Genomic DNA, 18,763 nt, shown 5'->3' on the forward strand with positions numbered 1-18,763 from the left:
TTTATCTAAACTCACCAACACCACTGGGCTATTCCCAAATGGATTGATGTGAATTTGATAGCCATGTGGTTATGTAAATGTACATAATCATGTATATTGCACCCTAGGGTGGAGATACAATAGGAAGTTTATTTGGCTAGGAAGGATAGGAAGTGATCTTGACCATCCATTAAGTTAATCAGGGCTAAGATTAAATCAGGGAAATTGAAAAGAAGAAAAGAGGCGCGTGAGTTTGTTCAAGGGCATTCTAGTCAATCCAAGCCAATAGTTTCTCTCTCCTCCAATTCCCCCAATTTTTTAAACGTTAATAACTCTTTCATACGACATTATTTTTTTATAAAAATTGCACCAAAAAAACAAGCGTTTTTTATCTTTAAAACGAGTATACTATTGCTATATTTAAAAAAAAAAATTTAAAACCCAGTTGCGTAAAACGCAATAGAAAAACCACCAGTTACGTAAAACGCAATGAAAAAAAAACCTAAAAAATGACATTTTTCTAAAACGCAATGCTCCAAAAACACAAAGAAATGACTTATTTGTAAAACGCAATGGCCAGAAAACACAAAGAAATATCTTATTTGTAAAACGCAATGGCCAGAAAACACATAAAAATGTGTTTTACCTAAAACGCAATGCACCAAAAACACAAAGAAATGACTTATTTGTAAAACGCAATGGCCAGAAAACACACAGAAATGTCTTATTTGTAAAACGCAATGGCCAGAAAACACATAAAAAAATGTTTTACCTAAAACGCAATGCACAAAAAACACAAAGAAATGTCTTATATGTAAAATGCAATGGCCAGAAAACACTTAAAAATGACTCATTCTAAAACGCAATGGACTGAAAACACCTAAAAAATGTGTTTTACCTAAAACGCAATGACTAAAAACACTTAAAAATGTGTTTTTTTTTCTAAAACGCAATAGCCAGAAACGACATAAAACTCTCTTATTTCTAAAACGCAATGGACACATAAAACTGTCTGTCACTGTGCCAGGGGCTCTGCCCCTTGGACCCCGCCAGGGGCTGCCGCCCCTGGGACCCCGCTACCGGGGGCTGCCGCCCCCGGACCCCCGCAAAGATCGTAAAACGCAATGAATAAATCAAAATCCCAGATCGTGAAAATGAAATTAAAGAATTTCTTACATGGATCGAAGCCGATTTCTTTATCAATTGACGAAATTTGAATGATAGAAACACTTATCAACGCTCGAATCGAGTGATTATCTCCAAAATCACCGGAAAAACGATATTTTTTTTATGAAATTAAACTGGGTTTTCTTCAAAAAAAGCTGAAGAACACGTTGATCGGGTTCTGAATCATTGATTGGTGATGAAAATCGCACTATAATGTAGTGATTATTGAGATAGAAATTGAAGAAATAGTTGAAGATGGTGGGTTTTGAAAATGGTGGGTTTTTGAAATTTACTGGGTTTTGAAAAAGGAAGAAGAAGGAGTTGGATTGACTAAAATACCCTTTCTCTTTATTTTAAAATTTGCCACATGTCATAATCATATGGCTTCCTATTCTTCCTAGCGAAAATTAACTTTCTATTTGATCTTTTCCTTGCACCCTAATTATTATATTTTTTTGGTAAGTGAAAAAAATATTTTAAACCCTTTTTTTAGCCAAAGCGGAAGTAGGTCCCATAATTTACTTCTTTTACTAAAAAAATTATACAAAAACATCCAGCACATATATACTTAGAGATTATTCGTCATAAGTATGCTTAGACATTCGACAAGTAGTCTTGTACAAAAGTTTGCTTGAACCTAATCTAAGACTTTCACCAGCATTTTGCTATATGATTGCTTTACCTGTATTCATATGCATGCAACTTGTATTACTATTAATCATATGTATATATGTTATCAAGTTAAAATAGATAACGATAATTAAGTCACAAATATCTATTCGGTGTAGGCTATGCTAGTTGCGGCGTAGCATAGAAAGGTGATGCCAGGTACAGATTTGGCATATTTTTTGACATTCTATTTAACAACTTACCTCAGTTAGGGCTGTTTGTTTACCTCTTAATGAGGCTCTTAATGGTTTAGACCTCTACTGATTCATCACTTAATGGTTCAGACTGTTTGTTTCACGAGCAGATGTCTGAATGATTCAAACATTTGCCTCTGAATGGTTAAGATTTATACAGAATCTGAATGGTTAAGACATCTAATCTGAATTGGTCAGACATTTGCCTCTAAAGGGTTAAGCATTATACAGGCTCTTAATGGTTCAAACCTCTTACTCGTTCAACACTTAATGGTTCAGACCTCTTACTGGTTCAGCACTTAACCATTCAGATGTTGCCAAACAGCCCCTTAGTCTTGTATGAACTCGTTTTATACATATAATCTAGTTTGGGACACTTATGACATCCAAACATGTCATCTCAAGATTTCTAACAGTAAAGATTACAACTTATGAAACTAATTATTTTTCCCTTTATGAAGCTCAAGACTTCTAAAACAAAATTTCAAATCTGCAAAATTAACTTACAATTGCATAATACAAATGCAAATTTATACCAATGGGGTGGTGGTCCATTGGAAAGGCAAAGCCTTTATACACCTTGGGAGAGGGAGGTCTTGGGTTCAAGTCCGATAGACGGCAGAAATTAAAAAGAAATTTGCTGTTAAAAAAAAAAAAAAGAAAATACAAATTTAGAAATGAGGGAAATTAAGATGAACTAGGTTTATCACCCTAGCCGCATTGCGGCGAAGTTCTTTTGTCATTTAGTCTGTGTTTACTATTCTTCGGCGGAATTCCGGCAACCTTGGAGGTCTTTACACTCATTTTAACCCACAGTTTTTATGATAACACGTGTATCCATGTTTATCTTAAACTAAGATTTGAGTTTAATCTCATAAAACACTGAAAATCATGCTCAATCCGATAACTCATAACACCCGAAAAGCCATACTCTGGCCAAACCTCCAATCGCATCATTCCGGCCATCTTCAGTTAATATGCCCTTCGGAATCTCGGACCCTAACTGGTGGTCCTCCCCTGAATTTGTGACTTCCTTGAATAATAATAAATACCTAAAAAAGTAGATACTTGAAAGAAACTACATATGTGAGAAAATACTCGAAATTTGCATGAAAAAATGGACAATACGTTTTTCTTTAGCATCCTTGAATGATACTCTCTAGTCTTTATTATATTATATACACTTGGTGATTATAAAAATCAATATATGTTTGCGTATGGCCTATATAATATATAAACTAAAATATTGATATACTAATTTAGAGGCTATTATGAAACTATAACTGCAAGTTGTATTATATAAAGCACCAAATATTACTTTTCTTGCTTCTTGATTTTTAAACAACCTTAGTAAACATGGAGACCGATGGAGAAAACACCACTATCCGGTCACCGGAGTCTCGCCGGAGAATCGTATTATTCCCCCTACCTTTCCAAGGTCATATCAATCCCATGTTTCAGCTTGCAAACATTCTTCACACCCGCGGTTTTCAAATAACCATCATACACTGCCAATACAACTCTCCAAATCATTCAAGCTATCCTCACTTCAGCTTTAGGTCCATCAACGACCACTTTTCCAAGGTCGTACACATGTTGCCGACTAATCGAGATATCAGCTTTTACCTAAAGTACCTTAATAGAAGTTGTGCAGATCCGTTTAGGGACTGTCTGACTGAGTTGTTGGATGAGGAACCAGTTTCTTGTTTGATCGTGGATTCCACGTTTTACTTCACTCAAGCGGTGGCGGATGACCTGAAACTACCTCGGATGGTGCTCCGAACCACCAGTCTTGGTTGCACCATTGCTTTTAGCGTTCTACCCTTCTTGTCCAAGGAGGGTTGCTTTAACCTTACAAAACAAGGTTAGTTTTATACGACGGCTAAACTAGAACTTCTTTATCAGGGTTAATCATAAGGCTCTCTTCTTTGCCGGCTACAACTAATTAAAGATTCAAATCATGTTTTTTTATCCTAGAAAAAATTCATATTTAATACATAAAAATCCAAATGAATACTGGTACTGATGCCGTTGTTGTTCAATGGGTTTTTCATTCGGTACGGTAGAGGCACGACATGCATCCGTTTTCAATAAAATTTACCGAAAACCATAAAAATGAATACCGACACCTATACCGATATTGTTCAGTTGGTTTTCCATTCTATATGGTAACATGGAGATATCTGTTCTAAATAAAAGTTAGGGGAGGGGGATGGTCACTAGTGATAGAATTCTATCACTCACAAGCACCAATCAAGTTCCGCCATGTCAGCAACCATTTTTCCATCACTCACAACCTTTTTTAGTGGGGGTGGTCATCACTCATCACCACACCCAACAATTTCCCCCCAACCAACAATTACACTCACAAAAAAAAAAAAAAAACCATAACGCGTTGAAAAAATCACGAAAATGTGATTTCGTTAAACTATCACGCGTTACAGCAAGCAGGTTGGGTGGGAACTATGGGTTTTCCACGCGTGATAAAATTTCCGTTATAAAAATAACGGCACCGCCCCGGGCGGCCTTATACCTGAATGTTGGAAAAACAATTAAACGTAGTTGCGTTTTTACATTCAGGTTAAAAAAGTTAGCGAATAGTCGAATACAAGCTATTAAAAAATAAATGAAAAATAAAATATTATTAAAAGGGAAAATAAATAGTTAAAATTGTTGCTTTTACTATTCATGGAGGTCTTCAATTAACCTGAAAATGAGTGAACCTGAATGAATTTTCATAAATGTTTTCAGATCAAGATTGTGAGGCGTTGGTGCCAGAATATCCACTAATGAAAGTAAAAGACGTGTTGAAGATAGCGATTAACCCACAAGGTTATGGAGATTATATCAGCAACATGCTTAAACAAATGACAATATCATGTGGGCTCATTTGGAATACCTTCAAAGAGCTTGAAGAACCTGAACTAGAAACAATTAACAAAGGTTTTCCGGTTCCTAGCTTCACTTTAGGCCCGTTCTACAAGTACTTCCCGGCATCTTCAAGCAGCTTAATCAAACAAGATCGAACTGTTCTTTCATGGCTAGACAAACAACCTCCCAAGTCTATGATATATGTATGTTTTGGGAGTGTTGCACGTATTAAGGATTTTGAGTTTCAAGAAGTGGCATATGGGTTGGAAAATACGAGTTCACCATTCTTGTGGGTGGTTCGACCAGGGACTGTTCTTGGTTTAGAATGGATCGAGTCATTGCCTGAAAAGTTCATAGAAAGAGTGGGTGACAAGGGACTTGTAGTGAAATGGTGTCCTCAACCAGAAGTACTAGCTCATCCGGCAACAGGGTGTTTTTGGACTCATAGCGGATGGAATTCAACATTGGAAAGCATTTGTGAAGGCGTCCCCATGATTTGTTCGCCTTGTTTCACCGACCAACCAATAATTGCAAGATACGTGAGTGACATTTGGAAGATCGGTATCTTTCTGGAGGATGGATTTGAGAGGGTGAGAATTGAGATGGCAATCAAAAAGATAATTATAGGTAAAGAAGGAGAAGAAATGCGTGAGAGAATAAGTAGTCTTAAAGAGAAGCTAAATGTCTCACTTGATGAAGGTGGCTCTTCTAATAAGTCTTTAAAGAACTTAGTTGATTATATTTCTTCATTATGAATTTGTTGAATATGCTTTTCAAATTTAACAAAATGGTAATTCATTAGTAAGGGTTAATGAACTCTCCGATCTAGTTTGATCCAGTTTCTTTTTGTAATTGTCTGAAAATCGTATAATGTTTAAAGTTATCTGGATAACTAGTATTACATTTTCTGTTTGTATTTGAAACTTATTAGTTGTATGTTACATTCGCATATTTTAAAATCTTATTATTAAACTAGTCGGTTGGTCCGCATAATGCGTTGGATGTACGTTATTGAGACTGTTTATGAAAACGCAACACTGATTATATTTGTGTTGTATTATTATTGTTGTTGTTGTTGTTGATGTTATTATTATTATTATTATTATTATTATTATTATTATTATTATTATTATTATTATTATTATTATTATTATTATTATTATTATTATGTAAATACTTAGCAATAAAATACTTACGTATTTAAATAAGATAGTACTACTCAATGTGACTGATGTCATCAAGACTCTTTTGGAGAGCGCAATCTAACCCACCGGATATCTTAAACACCTTTTGTATTTGGTTTTCATTATTATTATTATAAATAGTTAGTAATTATATACTCAAATATTTAAATAAAATAATACTTAATTATATTTTAGTATTATTGTTATTATTATAAATATTTAATAAACTATACCTAAATATTTAAATAAGATAATACTTAATTTAAACAGCGTAAATTCTCCTGTATGTGTGTTTTCGGTGTTTCGTTCAACAAAAGATAATACTTAATTTTATACCTAAGTGTTTATATATTAAAGTGTGTTAAATAAGATAATACTTAATTTACCTAAGTGTCTCTTATACCTTCACAGAGCTAGGCCCATTAGTTTAGCCCGTTAGCTTAGACCGTTAGGATTAGGTTCCTGTTTATTATTATAACTGAACAAACTCAATACGATTACAAACTAAGTGTTTGTTATACTAAAGTGTGTTTTCTGTGTTTCGTTCAACATGAATCCTTGCTTCCTTGGGATGCATAAGTGCAACGGTTATTATTGTTAGTTATGCTTTCTGTCTTCGCATTAATATTATTATTCCATTAATGAAAGCCGAAGACCTCTCCATGTGCAAATAGAATGAAAAATTGTAGATTGATTTTCATAATTGTGTTTCGAATATATTAGTTGGTGTCACGGTTTTATCTATTGATTACACGAGGAACACCACATGTGTAACCATGGGTGAAGCTTTTAAGGGGCGGGAGGGTGTGGCCGACCACCCGAACTTTTCGCCCAGCAGTGGAGAGTATGTAATTTTTGTATATAAATTTTTTGGTATATATGTTTTCAATCCCTCAGTTTCATAGATATTTTTAGGTCCGGTGACTTCTTCCCTTCAGTCGAAAATCTCAAGATTCACCACTATTGTGTAACTAAATATATCACTAATGTAAGTAACCATTTTTCTATTTTCCCCGTGGCATCACACCTACGAAACCTTACCGGTTATATAGTTTGACTTAAAACTATTTAATCAATTTGTTGTTTTGTACTTGGAACGTTTATAGTTTAATTTAAAGTTATATAATCAATTTGTTGTTTTGTGTTTGGAACGTTTCAAAAATTTCATATTTTAATTCTTGTCTTACTTGTCTTATTTAATACAACATATTAATAGGGTAGGGATCCTGTACATTAATCCAGAAGTGTGAGAAGTGTATTATAACACTATATATAAAACTATATAACACCATATAAACACCGTATAACACTATGTAACACCATATAACACTATCTAACACCATATGACACTACATAACAATATATAACACTATACATCTACCATAGACATGTTATCAGACAAAATATAGTGTTATATTTGTTATATAGTGTTACATGGTGTTATATGGTGTTACATAGTGTTATACGGTGTTTATATGGTGTCATATAGTGTTATATATAGTGTTATAATACATTTCTGGATTAATGTACATGATCCTCTACCCATATTAATATATTATGTTTTCCGAATTAAAGAACAGATCATACATATGGTTAAAGTTGGTTTGCTTATTTGTCGTTTGAAAATAGACTCAGTGGCGGAACTAGCCTAAAAGGTTAGGGGTATCCTAATTTTTTTAGGATCAGGGGTATCCTTTATATAACAGAAACGAAGTTGAGTGGTATTTTTACACTACCGAAATGCAGTTAAAGGGTATTTTTACACTACGTAGACGGGGTTGAGGGGTAGCCCGTGCTACCCCTACTAACACTTTAAGTATGAATAGTTGTGACAATTTCTTTTAAAAGGATTTATAAAAGAGGGAAAATCATGAAAATATTTATATTGGCCGAGGAAATTAACAAGATAAAATAAACATGATTTCGAAATTACGAAAATTGTTTTTTAACTCGTTTTATTGTTAAATCTGATACGCAAAAGGACAGTTTTTGAGTTTTGGTTGATCAACAACTCTAAAAATTCAGGACTATTATTAAAAATTAGACTAATAAAAAGATAGTTTAATCAACCTGTGTTTTTGTGTTTGGAACCTTTTGATATATTTTTCTGTTTTGTATTTCAGACATTTGTAATAGTATCATCAAATCATGAATTTTAAATCACTAAATAATTAACTAATTATTAACTGCTACATGATAATTACATACGACTAACGTGCTGTTTGTTTTTGCTTAAAACGTCTGCAAAGAGTATATGTCTGCAGACGGGCAGACATAAGGCCTTGAAGACTGTTTGTTTTTTTTCTTTAAACAGATCTGAACTCAGCTTTTTTCATCTTAAAAAATAAGCTATGGATCCCCTGCTTAAAACATCTTCACAAGAACCAAAACAAAAACCCTAACGCAAATGAAGACCCAAACCTTATAACACAACACTCCCCTCATCCACCTCTTGATTCCCCTCCTCTCCCTCAGATCGAGTCGCCGGACTTCGACGACGGTACCAGCCAACTCCGATCATCACACATCCAATTTGACAGCTCCCTCTAAACAAAAGTACAAATCTAGAAAACGACTTCTCCACATGTGACTGATGCTAACAAATAAAAATAATGAATTTATTCAATATATTTTATTTTGTAACATTTTAGATTTCTAAAGTTACCAACCTGGAAGTGATGAAACGACTTGGGGCTAAATTGGTGGAAAGTAGTTTAAATGCTAATTACATGTTATATTCAAATAAAAGTTTAAGTAATAGAGTTTTTTACGATTATATAATTAAGAAAATGTTTAAAACGTATGTATTTCATAAGAAACTTCATATTTCTAAATTCTAAGGACACGTTCATTTGAGAATTTAATCACAAAGATAAATTCATACTTGATTAGTTGATTTGATAAATATATATATATATATATATATATATATATATATATAATATTATCAAATAACTATTTAAAAAAACTAGTAAAATGAACCGTTACTAGACTATGGTAGAGGTAATATAAATATACAAAATATATTGTTTTTGGTACACGTTCTAGTATTATGGTTTTTTTTATGTTATACAGACGATATCCAGTTTATAAAACAAACAGAATTATATTTTCAGCTTGCAGACCTTCAGACCATATCTTCAGTTGCAGACATAAAATCAGCTGAAATCAGACTGCAGACAGTTTTTGTCTGCAAAAACAAACAGCACCTAACTGATGACATATTTTGCTATAAGAAATTAAGAATATGACAACCATATCTGCAACAAACTTCTGTCGATCACCATGGAGAACCAACCGAAGACCACCGTTCGCCGGCACCGGAGAATAATAATGTTTCCATTTCCATTTCAAGGCCACATAAACCCTATGTTTCAGCTTGCAAATCTACTATACTCTGAAGGCTTCAGTATCACCATCCTTCACACCAACTTTAACGCCCCGAAGGTCTCTAATTATTCTCACTTTACTTTCAAATCCATCCTCGATGACTGTCCTGAAAACGAACGATACTCCAAAGCATCTTGGGCCGATTTTGCTCAGAATTTCATCTACAAACAGGACGGTGCAGATGCATTACGTGATGAACTGGAACTGCTGTTAGCTTAGGGACAAGACGAGCCAGTGTCGTGTTTGATCACAGACGCCTTTTGGCACTTCACGCAAAAGGTGGCCGATAGCCTTAACCTCCCCAGGCTTGTTTTGAGGACGAGTAGCTTGTATTGTACTATTGTTTATTCTTCAATACCCCTTCTTGATGATCGTGGGTACTTCACACTTGACGAAAGCCGTAAGTGCACTCAAAATTGAACTTTTTGGTCGTTTCGGTGGTTTAGGATTTTGAAGGTTGTTTGTCAGCGGTTTATCCGCTCATGATACAAGCGGACTTTAACCAAATATGACAAAGTCCGCTCATGATATAAGCGGACTTTAACCACTTTATAATTTAGAGTTCCTACGCTAGCTAATTCCAAACAAACGTAAGTGCTTAATGTTAGACAACAATAATTTATGCATTTAGTTTTGTATTAACTCCATTATTTGTGTGCCTAAGTGTATATATTTTGTGTATAAATTGATCGCCCCTAACCGTTAGAGTACACACTTTTTAAAAAATCTGATTTAACAAAGTCCGCTAGCCCCAAAAGCAGACTTTACAAAGTCTGCTGGTGTGTTATGGGCGGACTTTGTCAGACTTCGTTAAAGGTTAAAGCCCAATTGTACCACTAACTAGAAGCACTTATGTTCTAAAAAAACCACCTATAGACACTCATCAAAACCACCTAAAAGACCAAAACTATCGCTCATAATTAGTCACTTCTTTATCATGAACTTTTAGCTTTTAATTTTGATGGTTTCAAGATCTCGAAGAACAAGTGGTGGAGCTTCCTTTACTAAAAGTGAAAGACGTTATTGGCATAAAGAGCATTAAAGACCCCTACGCGGAGTTGATTTGTGACATGGTGAAAGAAACAAAAGCATCGTCAGGAATCATCTGGAACTCCTTCAAAGAGCTCGAAGAAACCGAGCTCAAAAGGGTTTCAGATGACTTCCTTGTACCACATTTCCTGATTCCATTCCCCAAGTATTTTACAGCTTCGTCGAGCAGCTTACTAGAACAAGATCGAACCATTTTTCCTTGGTTAGATCAGCAACTCCCTAAGTCTGTAGTGTATGTTAGTTTTGGTAGCCTTAGTCAAGTGGAGGAGAAAGAGTTCTTGGAAATAGCTCATGGGTTGGTCTATAGCAAGCAACCTTTTTTGTGGGTGGTCCGACATGGGTTTGTTAAGAGTTCAACATGGCATGAATCATTGCCTGAAGGGTTCCCAGGTGAAAGAGGGCGAGTTGTGGAATGGGCTCCTCAGCAAGATGTGCTAGCTAATGAAGCAACAGGTGTGTTTTGGATACATAGTGGTTGGAACTCAACGTTGGAGAGCATTTGTGAAGGTGTTCCAATGATTTGTTCATCTTTTTGGGGTGATCAACCGCTAGATGCAAGATACATGAGTGAAGTTTCAAGGGTGGGTGTGTATTTAGAGAATGGTTTACAAAGAGAAGAGATAGCAAGTGCCATAAGAAGACTAATGGTGGATGAAGAGGGGAAGGAGATTAGAGAAAGGGCAAGGGTTTTGAAACGAAAGGCAGATGTTTCTGTAACAAAAGGTGGCTCTTCTAATGAATCAGTGAAGACACTAATTGACTATATTTCTTCACTTTAAGTTTCTGTATTTAAAATTTTCACGATGGTGTTATTATTATTTCTTGAATGATCATAAAGCATAGAAAGCTTAACTCCACCCGTTTGACCCATTTAAATTATTTTGTAAAACTTCTTCACACTATTTAATCCCCCTTTTCAAGACCATGTTTAAACATTTAATACATCAGATGATTATTTACATACCTAAAACACATTTACACATCAGATAATTTCCATTATCCCAAATTAACCACACTTGGATTATGATGTTAAGAGTCACTTTATAGACATTTTATAATGCATCATTAATTACACAATGTATCCAAAGAAGGGTGAAAGCTCTGTCTAGTATACTTGGTTCATATAAGTATACCTAGTTTTTATTTCCACAAGTTTCAAATTCAAGTTTCAAAAGTGGTTCAATCAGGTTACTCAACATTCATTCTTCATTAAAATTAAGGGTTTTTCATCCATTTCATAGGTAACCGTGGTGATGTGGATTTTTGTTTCTTTTTTCCCTTTTATTTGATGCTAACGTCGGGTGATGACGTGGATTGTAACTTGTTTTTTAATTTTTAATGTAATTAAATGGTTTTTATTTTTAATAAATATAATTTCATATATTAAAATAATTCGACCCCAGCATCTTATGCTCCATTTTTTTTCTTGACACGTGGAAAAAAGACATGGCTCGATTTGAATGTTAAGTTATCTAATTGTGACAAAAAGGACACTAGTGACCTAATTAGAACACTTTAACTTAATTGCTTTTCTGTGAAATTTTCCCTATAATAATTATAAGTAAATAATACTCCTTAACATTCACACTTAATTACTAATTCGGTTCACAAATTCATTATAACAATAATTTCATGGTTTTAAATTGTGCATGCACAACACTACCAATGTGTTAATCCATATATATAGAACTTTATTAGGAAAAGTAAATATCTTAATTTATATAGCATATAACTTTCAATAATTTGTCCAAAGAACTTGGTCTAGTGGTAAATTGGTCTACCCTCCCTAGTGGAGACACAAGTTCGATTCTTGCTTGGGCCATTTTCAAGGAACATCTGGGTGAACGGACGGATCGGGGCTTGAATCCTGGGTTTGAACCTGACGGGAGGCGAGAGTTTACGGATTCCATCCGGTTCCCGCGCATTGGGGGGAGCACAGTCTCATGGCGGTCGAGAAGTCGACCTTTGACATAGCCCCGAGCAAGATGGGTTTACATGTGAGATTTTTTGCCGTTAATAAAAACTTTCCGTAATTTCCAAAAATCACATAAGTGGTGTCAGTGTGTCATCAATCCTGAAAGATTAGACTATCTTAAATAATCTAGAGGAGGAGTAAATATTTTGCGCCTTAAAACAGTTTAAATTTTAACAATAAACACAGTTTTTTAACTTGTAGGGCTTTCGAGACAACGGTATGGATCTGTTGCGCTATGATGAATTCGATGCGCCAAAATGATCGAATCTACTATGCTGGATTGTAGGCTGTTACAAAAGAAAATGTCGCATTCTGGTCGATAAAGAATTCTAAAAAAAAGGGCCATTTTGTTAAATTTTTATGGTCAAGATGAAAATCTATCTATTGTTACAAATCATAGTTAATTAAAACATAATTTAATCAACATGTTTATTTGTGTTTGGAACCTTTTGATATTTTTTGGGTTTTATATTTTAGATTTTTGTATAGTGTCGTCATATTATGAATTTTAAATGCACTAAATAATTATCAAGTGGTACATGATAATTACACAAGGCTTAAAAAATGCAGACCGACAGATGCCATATTTTGCTATAGGTGATTACGAATATTACAACCAAATCTGCAATAAACATCTGCCCATCACCATGGACAGCCAACCGGAGACAACGGCTCGCCGGCACCAGAGAATAATAATGTTTCCGGTGCCATTTCAGGGCCACATAAACCCTATGTTTCAGCTTGCAAATCTACTCTACTCTAAAGGCTTCAGTATCACCATCCTTCACACCAACTTCAACGCACCCAAAACCTCTAATTATCCTCACTTCACTTTCAAATCCATCCTTGATAACGGTCATGAAAATGAACGATTTTCCCAATCATCATTGGCCGATTTTGCTCAAAACTTCCTCTTCAAACAAGATGCTGCTGAGGCATTTCGTGATGAACTGGAACTGTTGTTAGCTTCGGTACAAGACGAGCAGGTATCGTGTTTGATCACCGATGCGCTTTGGCACTTCACACAATCGGTGGCCGATAGCCTTAACCTCCCCAGGCTTGTTTTGAGGACGGGGAGCTTGTATAGTACTATTGTTTATTCTTCAATACCCCTTCTTGATGATCGTGGGTACTTCAAACTTGATGACAGCCGTAAGTGCACTCATAATTGAAAAGTGATTGTAGGTGGTTTATAGTAATATAAGTGTTTCTAGGTAGTCCACTAATGCCTCGTGGTACAAGCAAACTATAACTAAATATGGCAAAATCCCGCTCATGATACAAAGAGACTTTAACCACTTTATTTTTTCAGAGATCCCATGCTAGCTAAAGGCGAAACAAGCTTAACAAGGTCTACTCAACCAAAAGCAGACAGGCGACAAGCTTAACAAGGTCTATTCAACCAAAAGCATACGTTACAAAGTCTGCTTGTATCATAAGCGGATTTGTTAGATTTGGTTAAAGTCCTCTTACTAGACTACATAGTAACATTTGTGTTTCCAAAACATACAAACACTTTTCGAGATCCTAATCTTCCTAAACCTAAAAAATCACTTCAAATTAGTCTGTTTTTTCATTTTTGTTTTTTGATCATGAAATTTTAGCTTTTATTTTTTATGGTTCCAAGATTTGGAAGAACAAGTGTCGGAGTTTCCTTTACTAAAAGTGAAAGATGTTAAAAAGATTGGTATAAAGAGTAGTAAAGACCCCCTTGCGCAGTTGCTTGGTGACATGATGAAACAAATCAAAGCATCGTCAGGAATTATCTGGAACTCCTTCAAAGAACTCGAAGAAACCGAGCTCGAAAGGGTTCCTGATGACTTCCCCATACCACGTTTCCTCATTACATTCCCAAAGTATTTTACAGCTTCATCAAGCAGCTTGCTAGAACAAGATCAAACCATTTTTCCTTGGTTAGACCAGCAACCAACTAAGTCTGTAGTGTATATTAGTTTTGGTAGCCTTAGTCAAGTGGAGGAGAAAGAGTTCTTGGAAATAGCTCATGGGTTGGTCTATAGCAAGCAAACTTTTTTATGGGTGGTCCGACCAGAGTTTGTTAAGGGTTCAACATGGGTTGAATTATTGCCCGATGGGTTCCCGGGTGAAAGGGGGCGAGTTGTTGAATGGGCTCCTCAGCAAGAAGTGTTAGCTCATGAAGCAACAGGTGCATTTTGGACACATAGTGGATGGAACTCAACGTTGGAGAGTGTTTGCGAAGGTGTTCCAATGATTTGTTCATCTGTTTTGGCTGATCAAGCGCTAAATGCAAGATACATGAGTGATGTTTCAAGGGTGGCGGTGTATTTAGAGAATGGGTTGCAAAGAGAAGAGATAGCAAGTGCCATTAGAAGAATAATGGTGGATGAAGAGGGGAAGGAGATTAGAGAAAGGGCACGGGTTTTAAAACAAATAGCAGATGTTTCTGCAATGAAAGGTGGCTCTTCTAACAAATCAATGGAGTCTCTCATTGATTATATTTCTTCGCTCTAAGTTTGTGTATTCCGCGATGGTGTTATTATTATTTCTTGATTGACAATAGTTCATAAGTATTTGATCTTAATATTCCCTATATCACATTTAACAAGTTTTTAGATTAACAATATTTTGTTCTCCTTTCTACCAAATAAAGGATGCTAGATTTAGATGGCAAATGAATTAGAACCCGACGCACAAAATCAAAACATGAAACATCCAGCATCGCTAATGGGACATGAATTTGTATATGACATTCAGTACACAATTAGATTTAAAAAAATTACGGATATGAGACAAATATGGTGTTCGGTGAATAGAATAATCTACTAATTAATTCATTGATACCGAGTCTTTATATTTCTAATATCTTTGAATAATAAAGTCAGGGTAGGGATAGTGTACGTGAGAAGTGTATTATAACACTATACATAACACTATATAACACCATATAAACACCGTATAACACTATGTAACACCATATAACACTATATAACACTATATAACAATATATAACACTATACATCTATCATAGACATGCTATCAGACAAAATATAGTGTTATATTTGATATATAATGTTATATAGTGTTACATAGTGTTATATGGTGTTATATGGTGTTACATAGTGTCATACGGTGTTTATATGGTGTTATATAGTGTTATATATAGTGTTTTAATACATTTCTCACACTTCTGGATTAATGTACAGGATCCTCTACGTTAATCATTGATTTTGAGTCTTTGTATTTCTAATATCTTTCAATAATAAAGTCATACGACTAAAATATTGTATTTGGGAATGCAACAGATAATTTATAATACATTGAATGCAACAGATAATTCATAATACATTAACGGGTATATATACTTGATACATGATGGGAAATACTCAATACGCACCAACAGGTGTTGGAAAAATAGGTGAAAATAACATTTTTCACAAATATAGGAAAATGATTTTTTCCTATTTTGGACTAGAAATAAATATAATAAAATGAGCGGGTTTTATGTATTTATTTGTGGGTTTATGTTCTATGTTTCAAGAGCTTCGCAACGAACTAAACCACGTCCAAAACGGAGCTAAGATGAATGAGATATCGATGCTCAAAGTTGGGTGTTTGGAACATTCAATGCTGAAACTAAAGGGTATTTAAGGTGGAACTCTCCATCCTTATTGTTTCATAGAAGCACACACTAGTGTCCTCGCGAAGGGTGCGGAGCACCCTAACTCGCACTCGCACTCGCACACGCGCGCGCGCGCGTGGCGTGGGCGATGAGGCGCATTGTGGCGCTTTGATGGCGCACTTTGCACTTCGCATGCTCGCATCGCCGCGAGCCGCTTGAGAGCCGCCTTTGAATTTTTGACCACGTGCGCGTGGTTGATCACAGGGGCTGCCGGGACCAAGTAGCGTGCGGGTTAAACACGCGAGTACAGGTGGCACGAAGGAGCACGGTTGCGCATGGTGCATGGGTCCTGTTGTGCGTGCGCGACACACCAGAGTGAGCCAATACGACGCGACTATGTGGCGTGCTCGTAGAGGCTCACAGGTGACGTAGCGCACGCGCGCATGGTCCTAAGTCATGGTGGCGCATGCGCGCATGGCAGTGAGCCAGTTGGACGCACCGCGCATGAGCGTGCAGACCTGCGCGCGCACCAGTGTCTCTTGCGCCCGCGCGCGCAGAAGCTTCCAACATTGAATGACAGTGCAGTTACAGTTCAGCTTCGAAACTGACGAGTTAATGGTCTTTGACTGAGAATTAAATGACGTATTAAATAGCATTGAAGACGTTTAATGCAATTTAAAACTCTCCTTTAATTCTTTTGACCGTTTCGATGAAGATGTAGTATAAATACAACATCTCCACCACTGCAGAGGGACACCAGTAACATAACAACATATGCATACAATTCTCTACAACTTTCTGATCTTCTTCCTGCTCACTTCAAGGTAGCCTTCGGGTTGTAGGCTTATTCCGGCAGTACGCTGCTTCGGCTGTTGTACCCTGGGAAACAAAACGAGTACTCCTGGGAGACTCGGAATTTGTTTTAAGGGAAGCGTGTGAACACGTGCCTCTGCTCCCGTATCAACCCACCATCCTTTTGGAGTGTTGGTCACAGCATTGACCACATCCAACATTGCGGTTTTGTCGGAAATCATTGTAACACCCCGTGTTTTCAAATGTCAAAGTCAAAGTCAAAGTCCAAGTCAACTTTGACTTTCTTTGACTGTAGATAGTCTATGTTATGTTTTAGTTGTATTATGTGGAGTAAGTGTTGTAATCAGCAAGAATCGAAGTAATCAAATGTTTAACGCGAACCGATCTACGACTGTGAATGATAGGAAGTAACAATGCGATAAAGATTAACTAATCAGTAATCAAACCGATCTAACCATCATCGAACTCGAGACTCGAATTATGCGAATTGTGGTATAGTTATACGTGTGTGTGTGCCTTACGTGTTACTTGTGCGTGTTTATTTATATGTTTGGTGTGGAATTCAAGCGAATCAATCGAAAATCGAATCGAAACTCGAAAAGCAATCGAACTCAATCGAAACCGACACCGAAACGTGACTTATAGAAGATTGTATGTTAGATATAGAGATTGGGACTGAAGGTAATTTGACTAGGAACTCTATCGTATTCGTATCATCGCCCATCGAACTCGAAACGTCGAAAATCGTCGCAAAATACTCAAAGTGTGTCGCGGATCGAACAGGAGGCATCCTGATCGAACAGGCCAGCCGATCGGCTAGCATCTTGCCAGCCGATCGAGCAGTCCACTCGATCGGAGCTCCTGGCCGATCGGCTGCCACTTTCCCCTTTTGGAAGCCTATAAATAGGGTTGTCCTTGTCTTCATTTCCACTTTTGGAAAGTTCTGACCGGGCAGCTCCTATTCTTCACCTTTTCTCAGATTTCTCTCAACTTCGGTAAGTTTTCACTCTAATTCTTGTACGTTTTTGATCATTGCATGATTCTACACCTTTCTATCTTTCGAAACTCGATTTCTAACCGTGAAATCACCAAGATCTAAGTGTTCTTGAGTGATGTCATCATGGTGTTCTTGAAGAACATCAAACTTTGGCCTCATTCAACCATGAATAGCTTAGATCTAACCGATTTCCACATAAACAAGTTAAGATCTATCAAAGATCTAAACATCCACAAGTTGTGAAGGATTGAAAAAAGGAATCCCAACTTTCTTTCAACTCTTTTACACTCAATGCCTTCAAACCGGTAGAAACGGAGCCTGAGCCAACCCACCGATCATTCCAATGGTTGGATGGTTCAAGATTCGGGTTCTACCTACGAGGTTCACCGACAATGGGTTAAACTCTAAGCCGATGTTCCGAACCGCTCAACGGACGGATTTGGGTGATTCCTGTCCGAGCCGGAGAGACGAGTAAGAACGAAGGTATTATAGTTCAACTCGTTATCAAACTACCTCGATATAATGACAAGTAACCAAACAGCCAAGTGTTAGACGAAAGGCCGACCAGGTCAGATATGCTGGCCGAACGGCTAGGCTGTTCGAACAGCCCAGCCGATCAGACATACCAGCCGATCGACCGGGCCAACCGATCGGCTAGCACATCGTCCCACACTTTTAAAATTTCATGAAGCATAGTATTGAGGAAGAGATGTTCGATCGAACTGCGTTTGGAGAACATTACCCTTCGGATCATGCGATACTACTCTTCAACACTTGATCGATTTTACAACTCGTTCGTAGTTAGGGAATGCCAGCCGATCGAACAGGCCGTTCGATCGAGTGACATTCAGTTGAGGACTAATTCTGAAGTTCCTA

At 36.5% G+C, this 18,763-nt stretch overlaps 2 protein-coding genes, 1 long non-coding RNA gene and 1 pseudogene across 3 annotated transcripts; 3 read left to right on the top strand and 1 right to left on the bottom strand.

The window, feature by feature from the left end:
* Window positions 1-3,362: 3,362 nt before the first annotated feature.
* LOC110868889 (UDP-glycosyltransferase 76B1) lies at window positions 3,363-5,844 on the top strand. Its single transcript, XM_022118154.2, has 2 exons — window positions 3,363-3,873; window positions 4,761-5,844. Exons 1-2 carry the CDS (start codon window positions 3,366-3,368, stop codon window positions 5,633-5,635), a joined length of 1,383 nt encoding a protein of 460 aa, XP_021973846.1. The 5' UTR covers window positions 3,363-3,365; the 3' UTR covers window positions 5,636-5,844.
* Window positions 5,845-8,210: 2,366 nt separating this feature from the next.
* On the bottom strand, window positions 8,211-9,359 carry LOC110867409. The gene is made up of 2 exons (XR_002551580.1): window positions 9,274-9,359; window positions 8,211-8,274 (listed from the first exon to the last, which is right to left on the bottom strand). It is a non-coding gene; the product is annotated as an uncharacterized LOC110867409 (long non-coding RNA).
* On the top strand, window positions 9,350-11,283 carry LOC110867407 (annotated as a pseudogene).
* A 1,814-nt stretch (window positions 11,284-13,097) lies between these two features.
* Window positions 13,098-15,048, top strand: LOC110868888 (UDP-glycosyltransferase 76G1-like). The gene is made up of 2 exons (XM_022118153.2): window positions 13,098-13,631; window positions 14,107-15,048. Exons 1-2 carry the CDS (start codon window positions 13,127-13,129, stop codon window positions 14,967-14,969), a joined length of 1,368 nt encoding a protein of 455 aa, XP_021973845.1. The 5' UTR covers window positions 13,098-13,126; the 3' UTR covers window positions 14,970-15,048.
* The last annotated feature ends 3,715 nt before the right edge of the window (window positions 15,049-18,763 follow it).

This window comes from Helianthus annuus, chromosome 7 (genome assembly GCF_002127325.2).
Source record: "Helianthus annuus cultivar XRQ/B chromosome 7, HanXRQr2.0-SUNRISE, whole genome shotgun sequence".
Taxonomy (NCBI): domain Eukaryota; kingdom Viridiplantae; phylum Streptophyta; class Magnoliopsida; order Asterales; family Asteraceae; genus Helianthus; species Helianthus annuus.